This window comes from Astatotilapia calliptera, chromosome 6 (genome assembly GCF_964374335.1).
Source record: "Astatotilapia calliptera chromosome 6, fAstCal68.1, whole genome shotgun sequence".
Taxonomy (NCBI): Eukaryota; Metazoa; Chordata; class Actinopteri; order Cichliformes; family Cichlidae; genus Astatotilapia; species Astatotilapia calliptera.
The window spans coordinates 44,242,246-44,265,254 of record NC_137427.1 but is presented as its reverse complement, the minus strand read 5'-3'; the positions used below and the strand labels follow the sequence as shown (position 1 = coordinate 44,265,254).

Here is a 23,009-nt window from a genome sequence, read left to right as displayed (position 1 = left end):
GTATTTCGTGCGCACGTTATACCCATTTCGTGGCCACGAAGTAGTATTTTGTGGCCACAATTTATTTATTTTTGGACCGTGTCATCAGAGGGGCTCCGTACATGCTAATATCACATCTTCACATTTTTTTTAGAGGTAAAAATAACTTTGCACTCTGGCTACTCACCATGCTCTAAAACAGGTATATGTTAGCAATGACAACATTTAACAAATGTTTTTAAAATTCTAGCCGTGCTAATTAGCCTTAGGATTGGTTGAGGTCTGTGCAAGCCTTTGGAACAAAATCAGTCTTGTAAAGCTCACTATTTTCCAGGTGAGCCTATAGCACATTTGTTAAAGTCAGTGCGGATTGTGTTGTGGAGTGGGGTCATGTTAACAATCCATTCAAACTTGTGGTCTTCAAGGTCAACTTGATGATTTATTGGTTGAAAATTGACAAAAAGCTTTAGAACTTAGAAACTATCATTCCTACAACTGTGCTGTGTATATGTCACAACATATAGCAGGAACCTATAAAGGTAGCTGACCTTTGACCTCTCCTTTAAGAAGGTACATGTAATGTCTACAGTGATTAGACATACTTAATAAAACAGTGTGGGGCCCAGAGTACTGTTGTGCATCAGTGTGGAACATGTCAGTAACACTGAGGGTTACACACACTTTGCCAGGTACACCTGTTCGTTGCAAAGTTGATGGTGTGTGTGTGTCTGTGTGTGTGAAAGACAGAGCGAGAGACAGCTTTTGTATGATAAGCTTCATGTTATGGACGCACAGTGTGAGCACTCAGGTCGCATCAGAGCATCAGGCTGTATAGTGTGAGACCTGCATCGTGACCTATGAACTTCTAACCCCTGAGATTCAATTGTACAGTTTGAGCAGCAGCTGAATAACGGGACTGAAAAAAATCGCAGTGTTTGCCCAGCTTAATGCAGACTGTTTAAACTAAACAAGCTGCTGCTCCACATAATAAACCCTGCCAGCCGCAGTGTTGCCTCTGTTTAACAGTTAAAGCAGTGGAGACGAGCTGTTTGCATGCGTGTGGAACCAACCTTTTGGGATTTACTTACCTGGAAGATTAAGCACGCATCAAGATGTTATGTTATTAATATTTTTAAAATGATAGCAGCACAAACAAAGATGTTTGCAGCACAAACGTTTGATACCACTTTTGTTGGATTTGAAGAAGGTGGGGGGCCAACTTCACTCACATGCTTAATGCACTTCACCTTTGATAGAAACAGATTGGACCTCAAGCACAGCTTTGAGATACTAAGTGCGTCTCATATAAGGCTGTTGGTAAAAGTTACTGGTGTAGATTCAAAGCGCAGTTTATTTTTTCATTTGTTTCCAGGAGAGTGAACCCAGCCAGTGCTCTGCAGCTGCTGGTTTCACTGGACACGCCTTGTGTTTGAAAACACTTTAAAACGTGTGTTTAAACACATTTTGTGTGCTTTTTAAACACGCTTATGTTTTTACCGTCGCCATTAACTCCACTATCAGGGTGAGGCACACGACAGCAGGGGGCGGGGCGCCAACTATCTTAGAGGGCTTTAAACTCTTTGGTGTCCGCACCCTGCTCAGAAGGAGCCGACACAGGACCGTCAGCTATGGCGCTGGAGCTCTACCTGGACCTGTTCTCGCAGCCCTGCCGCTCCGTGTACATTTTCGCCAAGAAGAACAACATCAGCTTCGACTTCAAGAAGCTTTCTCTGCTGGACGGTGAGTTCACGCACGCAGACACGAAGAACGTCGCCAGTGTGACCGTTCACAGCAGCAGTAAGGAGGTTTGGACGAGCACAGGTCTGAGTTGTGAGTCTGTGAGGGTGTAGATCAGGGTTTCTTTGAACTTGGGTTCCGTTGCTTGCAGAGCAGCTGCTCCGTCGGTCCGCACTGACTGCCTGACGCTGTCTGCCCAGATAGCAAGGAAACATTGAAACAATGTTGAGTCAATATCAGGCTGTGTCATTGAATCAACGTTGAAGTGTGACGTTGACCTAACATCACTCTTGCACCCTTTTTTAACGTTGAAACAACGTCAGGTTTTGATGTTGAATCAATGTTGAAACCTGACGTTGATTCAACGTTATATTTTCTAATACTGCTGACATTGAAACAATGTCAGATTCTGATATTGAAACACTGTTGAGCTATGGTGTTGATTTTCCACCTCTTTCGCACAGTTGCTTTTTATTAAAACAACAGTTAAATCATGACTGGAAATCTACCTTTCTTTATAGGTATTTTAACCAATACTAAACTACTGCATGTTTCCATCAATACTTCAACCACCTAAACACATAATTGTACTTATTCCTTAAATTGGACACCCTTTATAAAAAAAAAACCAAATGTCTCACAATGTATCATGTCAATATTAATATCCTAAAATAAGAAAGCATTGCATGTGATGTAAGAGAGAAAAAAAATAAACAAAAAAAGGTCAATAGGCATGTTTCGTTTGCTAAATACTTTATTAAAAGACAGTTTCCTATTTACGTTTATATGATTCACAGAAGTTTGTAATTTTTTGCATGATGTGCGTCCTGCACCACCCAAACGATCTGGGGCGTATCGGAGCCATTTCTGCACTGCTTGTGCAAAGACTAACTCGGACATAGAGTTTGCCCCTAACTGCTGCGTCAGGCTCCAATCAAGGCAAAGCGTCTCACCTATAGACACATTTTAAGAGATGGAATTAGCGTGTCTCATGTCTTAAATGTGTATGCAAGTGCTTGTGTGTTTAATCAACAGGCCGTTGTTATGTATTTAAATCACATCTGACAGCTATTACACTTTATAGTTACAAAGTGTACATAACCTTTATATACTTACCATTGCCTTATTTGCCTCTTGTGATTGAAGAGCTGGCTCTGCATTGTTTAGCTCCTCAATGTTGTGCAAGGGCAAATCCAGAGGCAGTACCCCAGCATCTACCGATTCATTGCAGCCGGTATTGCGGATGGCTCTGACCTCCTCACGGAGTTCGTTAACAGCTCTCGTCAGGTCTGACAGAAAAAGATAAATTTTTTTTAAGTATTTAAGAATACAGACAACTTATCAAAAGTTTCCTTGTGTCACACACAGATATGTACAAAGACACTAGACAGTATTTTATTACCTGGTATTTTCACTCGAGGGGCCTGGGGAAACCATTTTTTTGTGGGCTGCTCATCCTCTGAGTCACTATGTGTACAGGGGATTTGGTCTAAAGAAAAAAAGTTGAAAACGGTCATAAGTAATTACAAATGTGCTTTTGGAATATTTTTTCCTAAAGTTACAGTTTGATTTATAACAACACACACAGGAAACAGATGTGCAAGAAGGTACTGTATACAAGGAATTTTTGAAGTGCACAAGTGTACACGGCTTTGCATTTATAAAAAGTTTACAAGCTTCCACTTTTTGGACTATATTATGTGGTGATATTGCAGTATGCAAGCACCACAGATATGTATAAAAGACAAGATCATAAATTCTTAGCAATCAAAGATATGTTTGTGAAATAAAAAAAGTTTTACTTGTGCTTTCTTTTATGACTGGTCTGAGTTTCAGCTTCGGACTGAAGGTCAGACGTATCACAGTGTTCACTTAGATATTTCTGAAGACTGCGTTCTGCTTCGTGAAATGTGTCTGGAAGTACAAACACAATGTATGGCCAGACATAAATTAGGACACGAAAAACTTGTTATTGTTACATTTATACAACACCAATCCAGATGATACCCACCATGGCTTATTAGAAGTCGGACTGGTGCATAGGTGAGCCATGTTGCACCAGGATGAACTCTCCTCTTTACTGCGTCGTGGATCCTGAATGTGTCTCACGGAGGATATGGAGGCCATGACAATTTCTCCCCATTTATCCATGATCTAGGGACTATTTCTGTACCACCAGTGCTAAACTGCACAATGCACCAGTCTTTCATTTTTATCTTTTTTTTAATTTGGAGTCCTTTTTTGCCCTGTCTAGGATAAACAGGAAACAGATAATTACAATATATTTCATAGTCACTACAAAACTTGATCTATTGATTGAACTAAATAATAAATAATAGCTTAAAATGTATATAGGCAACAATTACAAGCAAACCCGTATATGTAAGCATTTAAACACTGAAGATAATAAAATTAACAGTATTTTGTCTAAGTCTGCCATTGTAGGAATTCATGGCACCGAGACAAAAACTTGGCGCACAGTGTGGCGTCAAAATAGGCGCACACCTTTGACGCTGCGTTTTCTCCGTCTTCCTCGTCCACACGTAAATGCTAAACGCAGTTTACGTGTGGACAAAAGGTGCAAACGCAAGTTAGGTGAGCGTGCAGCGTAAAGTTAGGTGAGCGTGCAACGTTAAGTTTGAATTGAGTGCGAATCGAAGCGGGTGCTCTCCAATCATTAAAAGTAACAAAGTCATTGAACACATTTATACAGTTACCTTTACGTTTATCAATCATATATCACAGATTTACAGTTTTTTTGTAGTACTATGCTAAAAAGCAACTACAGAGCGAAAGTCTGGGTCAAGCGCCGAGGCGACGGCAAGAACAAAGGAACCCTCGAAGCGTTAAAGCTAGCTTTGTAAGGGAATATAACGGAAAAGTATGAAACGAAAATGTTTTCTTTGTTGATAGACTTTGTTTGCAGTGCAATTTATTTGTTGCCGGATTGTAAGATGAAAGTAGACACAATTTCGGGCTCCCACATTTTATCCGAAACTTTACATTAACAAGTTTTTTTTTTTTACTGTTATCCAAATGCAACCGTGGAAATAACGAATAGAACAAAAGTCATTCATTCTTACCTTATACTAATCGTGGTGCAGGCCAGTGCAGTGCATGAACTGATGCCTTCTCCGGTCAATTCCGCTGAGAGTAAATCGAATGTCCCGCTCTACTGTACAAGACAATGGTTACCTGGAGGGATGTACCAATGTGATAGGGGTGCTGCGGAATAGTCCAAGTGGTAGCAGCTTTAATTTCCCGCTCAACCATAAATCGATGGTTTTTCAACGTGATTGTTGTCACCTTGTCAACTATAAATAGATCAACAATCAACGATGACAGAACAACAGTGAATCAATGTTATTTCAATGTCAGTGTAAGGTTTCATCAGTATTTCAATGTTGTTTCAACATTGGTTTTGTGTTGACATTTCAATCCTGACGATTCTGATGGTTCAGATGGAAAATCAACATCTGTTCAATGTCTCCTTGCTATCTGGGTGGTTATGTCCACGATGATCATGTGATTCTTCCAAATATCTGCTATTAAAATGTGTGCGTGTGCATGCGCGTGTGTTGGTCCCAGGCCAGCAGTATGGGGAGGACTTTGGGAAGATCAGCCTGATCAGGAAGGTCCCAGCTCTCAGAGATGGAGACTTCTGCCTGGCTGAAAGGTGATTATGTCAAAAAGTCGTGAGCTGAGGAAGCGCTGGTCTGCCGTGACGGTCACAGTGATGTCTTCTCTGCAGCATTGCTATCATGTTGTACCTGGCTGAGAAGTTTAAGACTCCCGACTTCTGGTACCCAGCTGACCTCCAGCAGCGTGCTCGTGTCAATGAGTACCTGTCGTGGCAGCACACGGCCATCCGGATGCACGGCTCCGAGATCTTCTGCCTCCGGGTACGTTCCCCTTCACTGATCTTTGTAGGTGCTGTTAGATTAGTAATATCCCAGATAGCAAGGAAACATTGAAACAATGTTGAGTCAATATCAGGCTGTGTCATTGAATCAACGTTGAAGTGTGACGTTGACCTAACGTCACTCTTGCACCCGTTTTTAACGTTGAATCAACGTCAGGTTTCAACATTGAATCAATGTTGAAACCTGACGTTGATTCAACGTTATATTTTCTAATACTGCTGACATTGAAACAATGTCAGATTCTGATATTGAAACACTGTTGAGCTATGGTGTTGATTTTCCACCTCTTTCGCACAGTTGCTTTTTATTAAAACAGTTAAATCATGACTGGAAATCTACCTTTCTTTATAGGTATTTTAACCAATACTAAACTACTGCATGTTTCCATCAATACTTCAACCACCTAAACACATAATTGTACTTATTCCTCAAATTGGACACCCTTTATAAAAAAAACCAAATGTCTCACAATGTATCATGTCAATATTAATATCCTAAAATAAGAAAGCATTGCATGTGATGTAACAGAGAAAAAAATAAACCAAAAAAGGTCAATAGGCATGTTTCGTTTGCTAAATACTTTATTAAAAGACAGTTTCCTATTTACGTTTATATGATTCACAGAAGTTTGTAATTTTTACTCCGGGATGGGGATGGATGATGTGCGTCCTGCACCACCCAAACGATCTGGGGCGTATCGGAGCCAATTCTGCACTGCTTGTGCAAAGACTAACTCGGACATAGAGTTTGCTCCCAACTGCTGCGTCAGGCCATCTAGGACAAAAATATACACACACACACACACACACACACACACACACACACACACACAATAAGTGAATTAGAGCACATGAATAAGCTCTTGTTAACTGTCTTCAGCTGGGAGAAAGTATGTAAACTCCTAGGCTGATAAACATGAAAGTCACCAGGCGTAAATCTGCAAACTGCCGCATTTGATTCCCAAAGAGCTATGAGCGGAAAAAGTGATAAGTCTTAGCATGGTGTACCGTGTATCCTTTAAAACAAAATAAACATGGGGTCCTCGGGCTGTACAAACTACAACCCGAGGACTAAACAAGCCAAAGACCAAAGACTCCATCTCCAGATTAACTGGACATGAAAGTCTTGTTATTAAGAAAGAAAAAGTAATATAGCAAAAAAACGGTAAAACTTACAGCGCTCTGCAAATGCATATTTGGTATCTTTAAATGCCCTTTTTTGCTTTGTCTGGTCCTTGGTTTTTTCCCCTGCCCAGTTTAGTACCGAGGCCAGCTCGTTTGTAATGGCATAAGCCATTACACGGCGGACTCGCACCTGCAGTGTGGTCCCTCCAATCAAGGCAAAGCGTCTCACCTATAGACACATTTTAAGAGATGGAATTAGCATGTCTCATGTCTTTAATGTGTATGCAAGTGCTTGTGTGTGTAATCAACAGGCCGTTGTTATGTATTTAAATCACATCTGACAGCTATTATACTTTATAGTTACAAAGTGTACATAACCTTTATATACTTACCTTTGCCTTATTTGCCTCTTGTGATTGAAGAGCTGGCTCTGCATTGTTTAGCTCCTCAATGTTGTGCAAGGGCAAATCCAGAGGCAGTACCCCAGCATCTACCGATTCATTGCAGCCGGGATGGCGGATGGCTCTGACCTCCTCACGGAGTTCGTTAACAGCTCTCGTCAGGTCAGACAGCATAGTTAACATCTTTTGTGAGGTCGCATCTGTTTAAAAAAAACAATTCTAGAAATATTAATGGCTTAAGCAGTGAGAGGCGAAAAACTAATAAATAAATAATAAAACGCAGTTTACGTGTGGACAAAAGGTGCAAACGCAAGGTAGGTGAGCGTGCAGCGTAAAGTTTGAATTGAGTGCGAATCGAAGCGGGTGCTCTCCAATCATTAAAAGTAACAAAGTCATTGAACACATTTATACAGTTACCTTTACGTTTATCAATCATATATCACAGATTTACAATTTTTTGTAGTACTATGCTAAAAAGCAACTACAGAGTGAAAGTCTGGGTCAAGCGCCGAGGCGACGGCAAGAACAAAGGAACCCTCGAAGCGTTAAAGCTAGCTTTGTAAGGGAATATAACGGAAAAGTATGAAACGAAAATGTTTTCTTTGTTGATAGACTTTGTTTGCAGTGCAATTTATTTGTTGCCGGATTGTAAGAAGAAAGTAGACACAATTTCGGGCTCCCACATTTTATCCGAAACTTTACATTAACAAGTTTGTTTTGTTTTTTTTACTGTTATTCAAATGCAACCGTGGAAATAACGAATAGAACAAAAGTCATTCATTCTTACCTTATACTAATTGTGGTGCAGGCCATGAACTGATGCCTTCTCCGGTCAATTCCGCTGAGAGTAAATCTAATGTCCCGCTGTACTGTACAAGACAATGGTTACCTGGCGGGATGTACCACTGTGAGAGGGGGTGCTATGGAATAGTCCAAGTGGTAGCAGCTTTAATTTCCCGCTCAACCATAAATCGATGGTTTTTCAACGTGATTGTTGTCACCTTGTCAACTATAAATAGATCAACAATCAACGATGACAGAACAACAGTGAATCAATGTTATTTCAATGTCAGTGTCAGGTTTGTTGTTTCAACATTGGTTTTGTTTTGACATTTCAATCCTGACGATTCTGATGGTTCAGATGGAAAATCAACATTTGTTCAATGTCTCCTTGCTATCTGGGATCTTATCACCATCATGTTCTAGCTTTGTTGAAATACCCTTTCGTCTGGTTATGAAGTAAAATCACTGTGCAGAGTGATGTCACTGAGCATGTCTGGGCCAGCTGGTGAGGGCCAACTGAAAATGATCAGCAATAAATGCCACTGCTGGAAAACAGAGTTCAGCAGTTCTTACTGTGCACCTCTGTGGTAAAGTTTCATCACTGCCATTTCATTGGTCTGCTCGCTCAGAGAGAGAGAGAGCGAGAGCTGCTCTGAGCCAGTAAGCTAAAGTCATGCGATGTCATAGCCGTCGACTTAAAATCCACATCATTCAGACATCGTCTCCTCCCCGGCGTGTTCGAGCTTTTACTTCCTTCCACCTCTTTGGGACAGATGCTACTTTTCTAGTTTGTTGGAATTTGCTCAAAGAAAAACCCAGAGTCACCGTGTCATCATTCATCTCCTGAATCAGATTGTGTTCAGCATTAAGCTCATTGTTTCACTCACACTGAATCCATTGTGCCTGTAGCTTATGATTCCCAAGGTCATGGGCGTGGAAATCCCAGAGGACAAAATGAACGCGGCCTTGGACGATCTGAACTCCTCCCTGAAACTCGTTGAAGAAAAGTTCCTCCAGGACAGGCCCTTTATCGCTGGAGATCAGATTTCACTGGCTGATCTGGTCGCCATTGTGGAGATCATGCAGGTGAGCGGCCCAAATGTACCCGCAGTAACAGGAATCAGAATCAGTGTTCCCACTATGAGAGGAGCAAACACGAGATCTTAAACTCATTCAGGTCTCCGTCACACCATCATTAAGTGCACATCTGTCATTTCTTTGTAAGTTGGTGCATTTTTGGCATATTGTCCCTTTAATCACATTTTAAATGTATTTTCCAGTCCGGGGGCGGGGGGGGCAGAGCCATTGCAGGGGGGGCGGTATGAAGGAAAAAACAAAACAAAAACAAAGAACGTTTGGACACTGCTAGCATCGTGGACAGGTTTTTGACGGGGCGCCCACACAAACACAAAGCAGGAGATGAAGCGTCGCTGAATATGTTTCCAAACCAACTTCATTCTGAGCCAAAGACTAGAAAATCTGGTGAAGCAAATCTGCCCTTTGGCTTCACCTGCACAGGTGCTGAGGTAGGTCTCCCTGCAGGTTCCCCTTCTTCAGGAGCAGCGCTGGGCTGTTTAAATCACAGACAAACAGGATCCCACATTCTTGATCTTTAGTTCACAAACACTTGTTGTAATGACTAACTGCTCCTGACATGTTGGAGATGTTTGCTCTTTATACAGTAAAGTTACAGCAGGATACAAATAACATCAGGCTGATCCTGACACAGTTTGTTCCCCCGGTTCAAATCACAGACAAACAGGATCCCACATTCTTGATCTTTAGTTCACAAACACTTGTAAGTATGTTGTGAATATTCTATAACTATAAGTATGTACAGGCTGTAGTGAGTACAAGCTATGTGCAGGCTATGAACAGGATATAAATATGAAAAACTATACAGAATATGAAATAAATAACTTTACAGAATCTGAGATATACAGAAATGGGAACTATGCAAGTTGTAAACAGTTGTAGGATTAAAGATTATCGTATGTACAGAATGATTATTTACACAGAGCTATACAGTAGTGCAGTTAAGATAAGTGAGGGTGTAGATAGTTTCTACAGAGGCTATATAAAGTGCTAGTGGTTGTGAGTGGTGGTTCAGTCCATGTTATTGTTGTGTGTTTGAGGGTACAGTTGTCCATTGTGGGTGTGTGTGTGTTCAGTCCATGAGTTTAACGTGGGTCAGATGTCAGGAAGCAGAGTTCAGGAGTCTGACAGCTGTGGGGAAGAAGCTGTTCCGGTACCTGGTGGTCTTAGTCCGGAGGCTCCTGTAGCGCCTCCCAGAGGGCAGGAGGGTGAAGAGTCCATGCGATGGGTGACTGGGGTCTTTGATGATTTTCCCAGCCCTTTTCAGACACCGCTTCCTGTAGATATCTTTTATGGCAGGAAGTGGTGCTCCGGCGATGCGCTGGGCAGTTTTCACGACCCTCTGCAACGCCTTCCGGTCCGAGGCAGAGCAGTTCCCGTACCAGACTGTTATACAGTTGGTCAGGATGCTCTCGATGGTGCAACGATAGAAGTTCACCAGGATGTCTGAGGACAGGTGGTTCTTCCTCAGAGTCCTCAAGAAGAAGAGGCGCTGGTGAGCCTTCTTGACCAGCTTGGAGCAGTTGGTCGTCCAGGTGAGATCCTCGGAGATGTGGACTCCCAGGAACTTGAAGCTGCTCACACGCTCCACAGCCGTCCCCTTAATGTGGATGGGTGGATGTGGGTCAGCATTCCTCCTGTAGTCCACGATGAGCTCCTTGGTCTTCTCGGTGTTAAGCAGCAGGTTGTTTCTGTCGCACCACTCAGCCAGACGATCCACCTCCTCCCTGTAGGCGGCCTCATCGTTGTCACTGATGAGGCCAATCACCGTGGTGTCATCTGCAAACTTAATGATGGTGTTGGAACCATCAGCAGGTCTGCAGTCGTGGGTGAAGAGGGAGTAGAGGAAAGGGCTCATCACACAGCCTTGTGGTACACCGGTGTTCATTGTGATGGTAGATGAGCAGCGGTTATCCAGCCGGACATGTTGGGGCCGGTTGGTCAGGAAGTCCAGTAACCATTTGCAGATGAGGGAACTGATACCCAGGTCTGTCAGTTTCCTGATGAGTTGTGAGGGGTGGATTGTATTGAATGCTGAACTGAAGTCTATAAACAGCATTCTGGTGTAGGTGTTGTTGATGTCCAGGTGTGAGAAGACAGAGTGCAGTGCGATGGAGACTGCATCCTCTGTGCTCCTGTTCCGGCGGTATGCGAATTGGTGGGGGTCCAGGGTGGGGGGGAGACAGGATTTGAAGTGTGCTAGGACCAGCTGCTCTAAGCACTTAGTGATGATGGGGGTGAGTGCTACTGGGCGGTAGTCATTGAGGCAAGATGGGTTGGAGTTTTTGGGTATCGGGACGATGGAGGTGGATTTGAAGCAGGCCGGTACCACAGCGTGGGCCAAGGACAGGTTGAATATGTCTGTGAGCACTCCTGCAAGCTCCCCAGAACACGCTCTGAGAACACGCCCGGGGATGCCATCAGGGCCTGCAGCCTTGTGGACATTGATCCTGCTCAGCACCACTCCTACATCGGTGGGGGAGAGAGTCAGAGGTTGGTGGTCTGGCGTCAAGTCTGCTTTGGTTGTGGTTGTGGGGTTCCCTCGCTCAAAACGAGCATAAAAGTTGTTGAGCTCGTTGAGGAAGGAGACATCAGAGGATGCGGGGGAGGGTTTGGTGGTCCTGTAGTCTGTGATGGTCTGGAGTCCTTGCCACATGCGTCGGGGGTTGGAGTTGGAGAAGTGTTCTTCTACCTTCTTTTTGTAATGTGTTTGGCTTTTTTGATGCCCTTCTTTAGATTAGCCCTGGCTGTGCTGTAGGCGTGTGCATCTCCTGACCTAAAGGCGGTGTTGCGGGCCTTCAGGAGGAGACGAACATCCCGGTTCATCCAAGGCTTCTGGTTGGGGTACATGGTGATCCGTTTCTGGGTGGTGACACTGTCTGTGGTTTTGGAGATGTAATCCAGTACAGATGAGGCGTACTGGTCCAGGTCTGTGTGGGTGAACATATTCCAGTCTGTGTTTTTAAATCTGTCCTGGAGCACTGCGTCTGTCCCCTCTGGCCACACTTTAATTGTCCTCACAGCAGGTTTCACACGTTGGATGAGTGGTGAATACCGAGGTGTGAGGAACAGGGAGAGATGGTCCGATTGGCCAATGTGGGGGAGGGGTGTGGCTTTGTAGGCTCCAGCCAGGTTGGAATACACATGGTCTAAAGTCTTGTCTCCTCTGGTGTGGCAGGAGACATGTTGGTGGAATCTGGGGAGGACTGTCTTTAAGTTGGTGTGGTTGAAGTCGCCAGCAACAATAAAAGCAGCCTCGGGGTGTTTATTCTGGTGTTTGTTAATGGCTGCAGAAAGTTCTTTCATGGCCAACCTAGCATTAGCGTCGGGGGGGATATACACGGCAGTGAGTATGATCGAAGTGAATTCTCTGGGGAGATAATAAGGTCTGCATTTGACCATTAGAAACTCCGCATTAGGTGAGCAGTGACTATCAGTACACAGGAAAAAACTACACGTAAAACAATCACACTGTGACGCCTCTGCCTTTGTAAATAGAGGGACAGTAACTGCGTGTTTATATGTAAGCGTGTAAACCTGCAGATAGAGAGAAAATACTGTTGATCTGACTATCTGCCATTCTGCAGTTCATCTCATGTAAACAATAACGTGGCCACAGCGTGACGTGGAAAAAGTTACATACCTTTGACGCTGCATGACGAACTCTGTATTCCTCGTCCACACGTAAACGCAAAAAAGGAGTTTAAAAATCTCAGTTTTCAGTGATTTGAAACGCCGTTTACGTGGGCGAAACAGCTGCGTGTTCAAAATCACCCGTGTAGGTGCGGACGCAGCGTGACAGAGTTAGTAGTTTATTTTATTACTTCCTGCAGATTACTTGTATTTGCTTAATTGTTCACTAAATGTTTGAGGTGTGAAATAAACAGCAATGGAGCAAAATATGGGCGTGTGGTTGGAGGATGGTTTTTTTGTTTTGTGGGGGGGGGGCATTTTTCTTGTGAAACAAAGGGGGGCCCAGCAAAAAAAGTTTGGGAACCACGACATTTTCTTTTTGTGTCCTGTTTGGATCTTTAGCCGTCAGAATTGTTGTCTTAAGGCCAAGAAAGATGCCAAGCAGATTTATTTTACCAAGTGGATCATCATGGCCTTGCCATATTGGTCCATTTGATTGACCTTTATTATAATTATGTATTTATTTTATTTTACTTTCGGTTGCTACAAACGAGACAGACATGACTGGGGGATAGGACAGGGAGAAAGAATGAAAGAAAGAGAGGGTGAGAAAGGGGGGAAGAAAGAAAAACAAACAAAACACCTGGATTACCTGTATGGAGAAGAAAAAAAACAGAAGAGAAAGCAAACAAAAAAAGAGCAACATAAAAACAGCACCATCACAATAAACTAGCTAGCAGTAGATATCAGTAGATACTAAATAATAAACGATATTGTGCAGCACGCAAGATAGACGGCGCACAATGTGCTTTGAGGCAGCAGCCAAGAAAGCTGTAGTCCGCGTCTGTGAACACCCGTGTGTACACCTGTGTGCATACCTGTGTGGATCAGCATGCTTGTATTCCAAAGGTTTCTCCATTTAACGATCTGCTAGGGAGTGTGGGGAGTCACAGCCCCATCCCCCAGGGCATGAAGCAGGTATGGAGGAGATCCAGGCCCCAGACATCCAGAGGACCTGAGGAGGACCACCAAAAAGGGGGGGAACCGTGCCACCCTCCTGGGAAGAGCTGAGTAGAGCCCCAAATGAGAGGTCACCCCGCAGCTACGGAGCAGAGGCCAGAGGGGGTTGCAGTGGCGTGCCCGCGGGCTCTGCCGGCAGCCAGCTGTGCCAGAGAGGACCGAGCTTCAGGCCCAGAGGCCTGAGGGCACCCCACCCCCCGGAAGGGGCTCAGCCGGGCCACAGGCACCCGGCCCCGCCAATCGGCCACCAGGAGTGAGCCGGTACATACATGAGCGCCCAGCCCCAGACGACAAGAACCACCAACACACCAACATCTGAGGGCATCAGCCACCGGCAGGGAGTGTGGTGAGGGGAGATAGGCCTCCATACTTTAGAGGGCCTGAGATGTACCCAGAGAGGTTGAGTCTAAGACCCAACCTCCCTACGCCCGCTCATATGTAGTGTTGCTGTGTGCTGTTCTAAAGTGCATTTAAAACTCAGGAGAGCATGGTTCCTGCTTCCTATCAGAGAGCAGCACGGCTCCTCCCGAAAACCCTCAGTGTCTATATGCATTTAAAATTGAGGGTAGGGCACCAGCGCCAGAGGTGGGTTGGAGTACACCGACCATCCTCTGGATGCTGTAAAACGTGCCCACCCCCAAGGCCCTATATGTATGTGTTATGTGAGAGTGTGAGTAATGTGGATGTCTAGGTTGCAGAATAAAATTGAGGCACAGGCGGCCAGAAGGGGACAGAGGGGGCGTGCCTCCCCTGCACCCTGGTGACATACCTGCACCCCAAGCCCTGCGTGTGTGGGTGGGTGTGGTAGAGCGGGAAGAGGGAGGCAGCTGAGGATGGGGAGGGAAGAAAGGGAGGGCCTGGGGGCAGCTCCCCCACTGAACCCAGTATGCACCCCCCACACTCTCGAACCCACCAGGGCAAGGGGGCCCAGGCCCATTCAGACCAGGGCCCGCAGCAGCAGCACCGACCAGCCCCACAGAGTCCGGGGCAGCCCACCCGACTCCACCCCAGAGAAAACTGCACCCACCCCATCATCCAATCATCTCCCAAACTACAGGGAGTGCAGAATTATTAGGCAAGTTGTATTTTTGAGGAATAATTTTATTATTGAACAACAACCATGTTCTCAATGAACCCAAAAAACTCATTAATATCAAAGCTGAATGTTTCTGGAAGTAGTTTTTAGTTTGTTTTTAGTTTTAGCTATTTTAGGGGGATATCTGTGTGTGCAGGTGACTATTACTGTGCATAATTATTAGGCAACTTAACAAAAAACAAATATATACCCATTTCAATTATTTATTTTTACCAGTGACACCAATATAACATCTCCACATTCACAAATATACATTTCTGACATTCAAAAACAAAACAAAAACAAATCAGCGACCAATATAGCCACCTTTCTTTGCAAGGACACTCAAAAGCCTGCCATCCATGGATTCTGTCAGTGTTTTGATCTGTTCACCATCAACATTGCGTGCAGCAGCAACCACAGCCTCCCAGACACTGTTCAGAGACGTGTACTGTTTTCCCTCCTTGTAAATCTCACATTTGATGATGGACCACAGGTTCTCAATGGGGTTCAGATCAGGTGAACAAGGAGGCCATGTCATTAGTTTTTCTTCTTTTATACCCTTTCTTGCCAGCCACGCTGTGGAGTACTTGGACGCGTGTGATGGAGCATTGTCCTGCATGAAAATCATGTTTTTCTTGAAGGATGCAGACTTCTTCCTGTACCACTGCTCGAAGAAGGTGTCTTCCAGAAACTGGCAGTCGGACTGGGAGTTGAGCTTGACTCCATCCTCAACCTGAAAAGGCCCCACAAGCTCATCTTTGATGATACCAGCCCAAACCAGTACTCCACCTCCACCTTGCTGGCGTCTGAGTGGGACTGGAGCTCTCTGCCCTTTACCAATCCAGCCACGGGCCCATCCATCTGGCCCATCAAGACTCACTCTCATTTCATCAGTCCATAAAACCTTAGAAAAACCAGTCTTGAGATATTTCCTGGCCCAGTCTTGACGTTTCAGCTTGTGTGTCTTGTTCAGTGGTGGTCGTCTTTTTTTTTTTTTTTTTTTTTTTTTCTTTTCATATTTTTATTGAGAGACAAGTGTACAGTGGTTTACAATGACAATACAATCTGTTCCCCTCACATATTTTTTAGTTTTTCTTACATGAACAGATACGATAACACACACACACAGGCTTAAATAAACAAACAAAACCTAATAAGAAACCCAAAACAAACACAAACAACAAACCCCAAAACACACAAAAAAAAAAAAAAAAAAAAAGAAGGGGGGAAGAGATATGATATTAATCAGCTGGTAGAGCGTGTAATGACTTGCAATAGTCTACAAAGGGGCCCCAGATACGATAAAATTCTCTGTATTTGCCCTTCGCCACAAGGCCTATCTTTTGCAATTTAAGAAATGACATCACATCTCTAAACCAAAAAGAAACTGAAGGTGGCTATGAAGATTTCCAAAGGAGTAAGATGCAACGTCTAGCCAAAAGTGATGTAAAGGCTAAAATTTTGAAGTGTGTAGGGTCGGTTAGACCAGTGTTGACTGGAAGCCCAAAAACAGCTAGAAAAGGGTCCATGCAGATTTGGGTCCCAAGAGCCTTGGAAAGAATAACTGAATACTGACTCCAGAAGCCATGGAGTCTTGGGCACAGAAAGAACATATGGCCTAGGTCACATGGGGTGGCATGACATCTCTCACACTGATCCATCACTTGTGGGTAAATCTCAGACAGACGAGACTTTGAATAGTAAACCAGTGGTGGTCGTCTTTCAGCCTTTCTTACCTTGGCCATGTCTCTGAGTATTGCACACCTTGTGCTTTTGGGCACTCCAGTGATGTTGCAGCTCTGAAATATGGCCAAACTGGTGGCAAGTGGCATCTTGGCAGCTGCACGCTTGACTTTTCTCAGTTCATGGGCAGTTATTTTGCGCCTTGGTTTTTCCACACGCTTCTTGCGACCCTGTTGACTATTTTGAATGAAACGCTTGATTGTTCAATGATCACGCTTCAGAAGCTTTGCAATTTTGAGACTGCTGCATCCCTCTGCAAGATATCTCACTATTTTTGACTTTTCTGAGCCTGTCAAGTCCTTCTTTTGACCCATTTTGCCAAAGGAAAGGACGTTGCCTAATAATTATGCACACCTGATATAGGGTGTTGATGTCATTAGACCACACCCCTTCTCATTACAGAGATGCACATCACCTAATATACTTAATTGGTAGTAGCCTATACAGCTTGGAGTAGGACAACATGCATGGAGAGGATGATGTGGACAAAATACTCATTTGCCTAATCCCTGTACACAAGTAAGTAAGTAAGTAAACTTTATTTATTAAGCGCTTTTCGCAGACAGGCAATCACAAAGCGCTGTACACAAATATTAAAATATTAAAATAAACAATAAAATCAATAGACATTATATACAATGTAAAAGATCAAATGTAAATAATGTAAAAAATAAAATAAAATATGTAGATCAACAAAAGGCTTGTTTGAACAGAAGAGTTTTTAACTGTTTTTTTTAAAAGAATCCACAGAGTCAAGCAAACGTAATTGTAGTGGTAAACTGTTCCACAGCCTTGGTGCAACAGACTGAAAGGCTCTAGACAATAGACACCCAGGTTGAGTTCATTCTCCACCTCTCCTATATCTCTCCCCCACCTGCAGAGTGAGCTCCTGTAGTGAGGAGACCTCCTGCAAAGATACAACAACCTCCCCACCAGTTAGAGAGCCCCCTAGTTGGGCCGATGCACCAGAGGTCCCCCTGCACTGGGGCTGAGCCCCCCTGCACCCACCCGCCCACAGCTCCGGCGACACAACAGCCAGGACCCAAGGCCCAGCCAGCACCCCAGACCGGGGGCGGAGCACCCCCAGACCCCCAAGCCTCCACGCCCATCCCGAACCCACCCAGGGGCAGCCAGGCTACCAGGCCAGTAACCAACGTCTGCCAGCACAGACCCTCCCCCATCTCTGCTGTATGCAGCCACAAGGAAAACACCATCTAAGAGCCCCCAGAGCCCCTAACCAGGTCATGGCCACATCCCCTGGCTTAGGACCTCCAGGGAAAACATCCCTTGGGACTCCCCAGACGCCCTAAGGCCATCCCTACCCCCACATCAACCACAATAGCGAAGGCAGGACCAAACCATGACCCCCCACCCCCACTAGGTGATGAAGCCGATCAAAGGAGCCCAAAGGGATTGATCAAATGTGATGGCAGAGGATGTATCAAGACTAATGTGATCGATTAGATGGTTTTTATATTGGTTAGAATTAAGATTATTTTTATTTTTCCAGTTAATGAGGACCATTTTCTTGGCGATGCATAGGGCCGTAAAAACAACGCGAGCTGTGTTTATTTCTGCACTGACCTCATCCAAATTGCCCAGCAAGCACACTAAAGGCTGGAATGTTACATTTCAGACACTTTGATAAGTCTTCACATATCTCGCGCCAAAACTTTTGCACTGGTGGACAGAACCAAAGAGCATGGATGTAATTGTCCGGTGTATTTGCTGTGCAGTGTGAGCAGTTGTTGGAAGGCGTATAGCCCATCTTGAACATCCTATGATGTATAGTGCACTCTATGTAATATTTTGTATTGGATTAATGTGGGGGTTTATGTTTATGTTTCCAAAGGAATTTAGACATATACGAGTCTAGAGATCTGAACCAATCTTGTGATGGCTTATTTGGGATCATTGACAATAAATAGTTTATTTTTGGTAAGACAATCATTTTTATAGTGGCGACCCTTCCCATGAGTGATATGGGTAGAGATTTCCATCTAGTCAGATCGCCTTCTACTGTCTTTAAAAGTGGGATGTGGTTTAATTTAGTTAATTCTGAAAGCTTAGGAGAAACATTAATAGCTAAATATTTTATATTTCCCGATTGCAGTGGTGTAGAAGAAGAATTATGGAAGGAGCAATTAATCGGAAGGACTGTAGATTTTGACCAGTTAATTGAATAATCTGAGACACTTGAGAAAGAATTTATCAATTCAATCACCCCAGAGAGATTGGTTTGTGAATTTTGGCGAAAAAGTAACACATCATCTGCATAAAGGCTGATTTTATGTTCTATATTCTTACATTTTATGCCCTTAATTACTGAATTCTGTCTAATTGCTGCTGCTAGTGGCTCAAAAATTGCAAACAGTGAAGGGGAGAGTGGGCATCCCTGCCTGGTGCCCCTCAGGAGACAGAAGCTGGAGGATGTTTGGTCATTTGTTCTGATACGAGCTGTTGGGGAATTATATAAAACTGTTAATCTGACTATCTGCCATTCTGCAGTTCATCTCATGTAAACAATAACGTGGCCACAGCGTGACGTGGAAAAAGTTACATACCTTTGACGCTGCGTGACGAACTCTGTATTCCTCGTCCACACGTAAACGCAAAAAAGGAGTTTAAAAATCTCAGTTTTCAGTGATTTGAAACGCTGTTTACGTGGACGAAACAGCTGCGTGTTCAAAATCACCCGTGTAGGTGCGGACGCAGCGTGACAGAGTTAGTAGTTTATGTTATTACTTCCTGCAGATTACTTGTATTTGCTTAATTGTTCACTAAATGTTTGAGGTGTGAAATAAACAGCAATGGAGCAAAATATGGGCGTGTGGTTGGAGGAAGGTTTTTTTTGTTTTGTGGGGGGGGGGCATTTTTCTTGTGAAACAAAGGGGGGCCCAGCAAAAAAAGTTTGGGAACCACTGGTTTTAGCAATGGTATTTCCTTTTTCCAGTTCATCCAGATCAATGGTGTTTCTCACCAACAATACTTAAATTAAAATATAAACAGGTCCAACAACTAGTTCGCCTGGTACCGACTAGTAACCGTAGCAACACTTTGTTGACTAGTCGCACACATCCCCGGTGTTTTCAGAGCTCCTCCTGAGCTGAAACAGCTGCTGGGAACGAGGTCGATGAACAAACCGGTTCTGATCTCTGTGGGGACTAAACCTGAATCCTCTTCTTGTGCTTGTCTCAATGCAGCCTGTGGGCGCCGGCGTGGACGTGTTTGAGGGGAGACCCAAGCTGAGTGCGTGGCGGGACAGAGTCCAGGAAGCTATTGGAAAGGAGCTCTTCGATGAGGCACACCAGTATATCCTGGGAGCACAGGAGAGTGTGAAAAGCATGGACTCCAGCAAGATGCAGGTCTTCAAGCCCAAGATCCTCAGGCTCTTCATGTGAACAGGACGGCACCGATTCTGTGCAAATGACTTGGATTCATCTCATATGTGTCGATACAACAAATACACACAACGTCTTACATGTATGTCTGTACTAACAGGATAATGTAGTATGCATTCCAGATGTTTCAAGTAAACTCAGTACACTCTTGTTGCATAGTGCAGGGCTTCTCCATGGAGACAGGCAGACATGGCTCTGCAGACCTGATTATGTAACAGAGGAATGTGGAACATGAGCTTTCAGAATAAATGCACAGTTATAAAAGCTCTGTCTTCGTATATAATGAAGCTGCTGTTAATCTTCTTTCAAGCCTAATAAAGTGTCTGCAGCACTCTGTCAGCCTGGCTTCCTCCCTTTGTGTTTACTGTGTTGGTGCAGATCTGTGTGGATGTTTGCAAATGACGGTGCACTGCTGCCACCTAGTGTTTCATATTTACATGCACAGTAATCAGTGCAAGTGTAATACACAGACATACTGTAGAACAAACAAGACTTGTACTCACAAGCAGAGACGGCCCTTTCACGTAGAAATTGACTGTTCTTCAAAGATGGCCGCCCACCACAACATGCTACTTTACCAGAGGTCTACACTACAAAGCCAGTTCAGTGTACCCAGGATGTCTTCATTGTCTGGATTCACTTACTCTAACATTAGTGGTCAGGATAATCTCTCACACAGGGCTGGTTATCAACCAGCTCGGTTCACCCAGGGTTGAAGAGGTGGGGTTGGCACCATCTGACCAGTCTAAAAGGGACATTTTGCTTTATCCACAGAAAAGGATCCCATGAGTCCAACCTACTCCAGAGATGTTAAAAAACCGATTAAAGTCTATAAAGAACTTAACAAATACAGCATTAAGAAAGAAAGGAGATTGAGGCAGCAGCAGCAAATCCTTATTATGGTGAACATCCACAGCAGAGGGCTGGAAAGCAGTACCCACAGCACCACCTCAGTGGAAATGACAAATACATTTATTTGAATGTAATTTCCCCGAACAAATACAAACAGCTGCTCCAAGGCAGTCATTGTCATTAAAGTACATTTATGGACGGTGAACTGAAGTACTCAAAGAAAGGATGTTATTGAAAATGTTCTTTTCATACATGGACATGTGTGTTGTTCTAAAATAAATAATAAAGGTGAGAGAAAGTCAAAGTCAGGATGCAGGTCGGTGTGCTGCAGGTTTTAGGTCTCACCCTGGGTCAACACACCTGAATCATACGATTAGTTCATTACCAAGCGAACTTTAAAACACGTTCAGGACAGCGGCCCTTGAGGTCTGGAGTTCCCCACCCCTGACATAAGGAAACAGTAAGAGTGGGTATGTGGCCAGAGTCCACGCTGTTGTTATAATGCTGATGTTTTACCTGCTTTCACTCATAATGATTTCACAGAAGAGCCAGAAATACTCTGCTTATTTGTTTTATTTATCTGCACAATCTCACGCACACACACACACACACACACCTACCTTCATACATCAAGCTACTATTTGCACAATGCTCAGACTTTTGCACCACCCCCTGTCATTGTTGCACTTTTCTACTGCACTGTTGTGTGTCTTTATCATTCTGTTCTCTGGTTGTTTTGGTTTTTTGCACACTTGCATACCAAATATCCTTGGGCAAGATACTAACCATCCATCGGAGTACGAATGTGTGTGAATGTCAGCTAGAAAGCACTGGAAAGCATAGCAGGAAGTGCTTGTGTGAATGTTGCATGTTGTATAAAATGCTTTGAGTTCTCCAGGAGAGTAGAAAAGCACGTTATAAGAATCAGTCCATTTACCACCTCCAAGGTGACACTAGGAAAAATCACTATGCTGGCAGGTAGAACTTAAGAAACCTTTCAGATGCAGTGAAACTGTAAAGAATGGCAGCCGGCTTCAACTAAACATCTCCACATCACAACACCATAAACCACATGACAAGCAATGGGGGTGGGTAAGGGGGTGAGAGGTGAGCCGATGTAGACACAGCCATCTTGCCCTGCAGCTATTAATCCAGCGCTGGGCCTAGACCTGCCAGCTGACCTCGGCCTTGGAGATAAACCTTCAAAGGTGTCCAGGATCCAGGATGGGGGTGTGTAGGGATGGGAAGGAACAGTCAGGAACACGTGGCAGGCTTCATCTGCTGGTGCGACGGGTTAAGAGTGTCAAGGAGCAAAGTCACAGGAAAGGTTGGAACCATATCAAGCAGAAGGAAAGTGAAAATGCTGTGCATTGTAAAACCTTTGCATCAGGGACTCGCGTCTCTGCAGAGAGCACAATTTCTGGGAGCGACTGAGGACACCCTGTGAGTCAGTAGCTAAGTTGACGTCTCTGTTGTGGAGGAACGTGCCTCTTATTTACATCCTTCCTTGGATTCATGGAGATTTGTAGCTATTTGTTCACACACAGCTCTGCTACGAGGTTTGGACTCTGACCATGCTGCTGTAGTGGGGCTCACTGGGCCTCATTCACTTACACTTGTGTGGACATGTACTCGGTCTGTATCCACACAAAGTTACAGTTGGATTCATCAAAGATACGCACCCTAGTAGTGATTCAGAATCAGTGTAAGCCAACAGCCTGCTGTCTCTGTAAGAGAGACCAGGATAAAGTCTGAATGACATTAGTGAAACGTCTAAGTGGGACGCAGAGATCTGAAGTGTTTCCACTTGTTCAAACAAGAAACAGAGGGGGAAAGAGCTGACCTGTCAGTCAATCAATCAATCAAGGCTTTATTCGCCGGGTGCAGGTTGCCCTGTAGTGAAATAGGACCCCCCCTCCCGTCCATACATACATAGCACAGACATCACATGGGGATACAGGTCAGAGATCGGTAGCGTTACAGAAAAACACTGAAATATACACTACAATGGGAAAGTACAAGAGGAAAAAAAGAGACCTCTACTCATGCCGGGCTCCTGGGAGGACAGCATGAGAACAGGAAACAACAAAACTCCTCTGCACAAAGAAGCACATAAATGTCCACAGCACAACATTATGGAGCACGTGACCAGCAACAGGGTCGGGTGGGGGGTGAGGAGTAATCCGAAGCAAACACAGCAGCCATCCTGCACAGCGCTACCATCCAGCGCGGGCTCAGAC

General features: G+C 44.3%; 1 protein-coding gene and 2 long non-coding RNA genes across 4 annotated transcripts; 1 reads left to right on the top strand and 2 right to left on the bottom strand.

Moving 5' to 3' along the window:
- The first annotated feature begins 1,237 nt into the window (after positions 1-1,237).
- On the top strand, positions 1,238-20,256 carry LOC113024817 (glutathione S-transferase theta-3-like). Of its 2 annotated transcripts, XM_080302535.1 has the most exons (5): positions 1,245-1,719; positions 5,305-5,392; positions 5,468-5,618; positions 8,857-9,033; positions 19,720-20,256. In XM_080302535.1, exons 1-5 carry the CDS (start codon positions 1,608-1,610, stop codon positions 19,915-19,917), a joined length of 726 nt encoding a protein of 241 aa, XP_080158661.1. In that variant the 5' UTR covers positions 1,245-1,607; the 3' UTR covers positions 19,918-20,256. The 2 variants fall into 2 exon arrangements, with proteins under 2 accessions (XP_080158662.1, XP_080158661.1); XM_080302536.1 differs by lacking the exon at positions 8,857-9,033 and having other exon boundaries at positions 1,238-1,719.
- Positions 2,453-5,219, bottom strand: LOC145429267 (uncharacterized). Its single transcript, XR_013909506.1, has 6 exons — positions 4,800-5,219; positions 3,728-3,966; positions 3,519-3,630; positions 3,119-3,205; positions 2,833-3,005; positions 2,453-2,669 (listed from the first exon to the last, which is right to left on the bottom strand). It is a non-coding gene; the product is annotated as an uncharacterized LOC145429267 (long non-coding RNA).
- LOC145429268 (uncharacterized) lies at positions 5,825-8,306 on the bottom strand. The gene is made up of 3 exons (XR_013909507.1): positions 7,156-8,306; positions 6,815-6,992; positions 5,825-6,413 (listed from the first exon to the last, which is right to left on the bottom strand). It is a non-coding gene; the product is annotated as an uncharacterized LOC145429268 (long non-coding RNA).
- Positions 20,257-23,009: the final 2,753 nt, after the last annotated feature.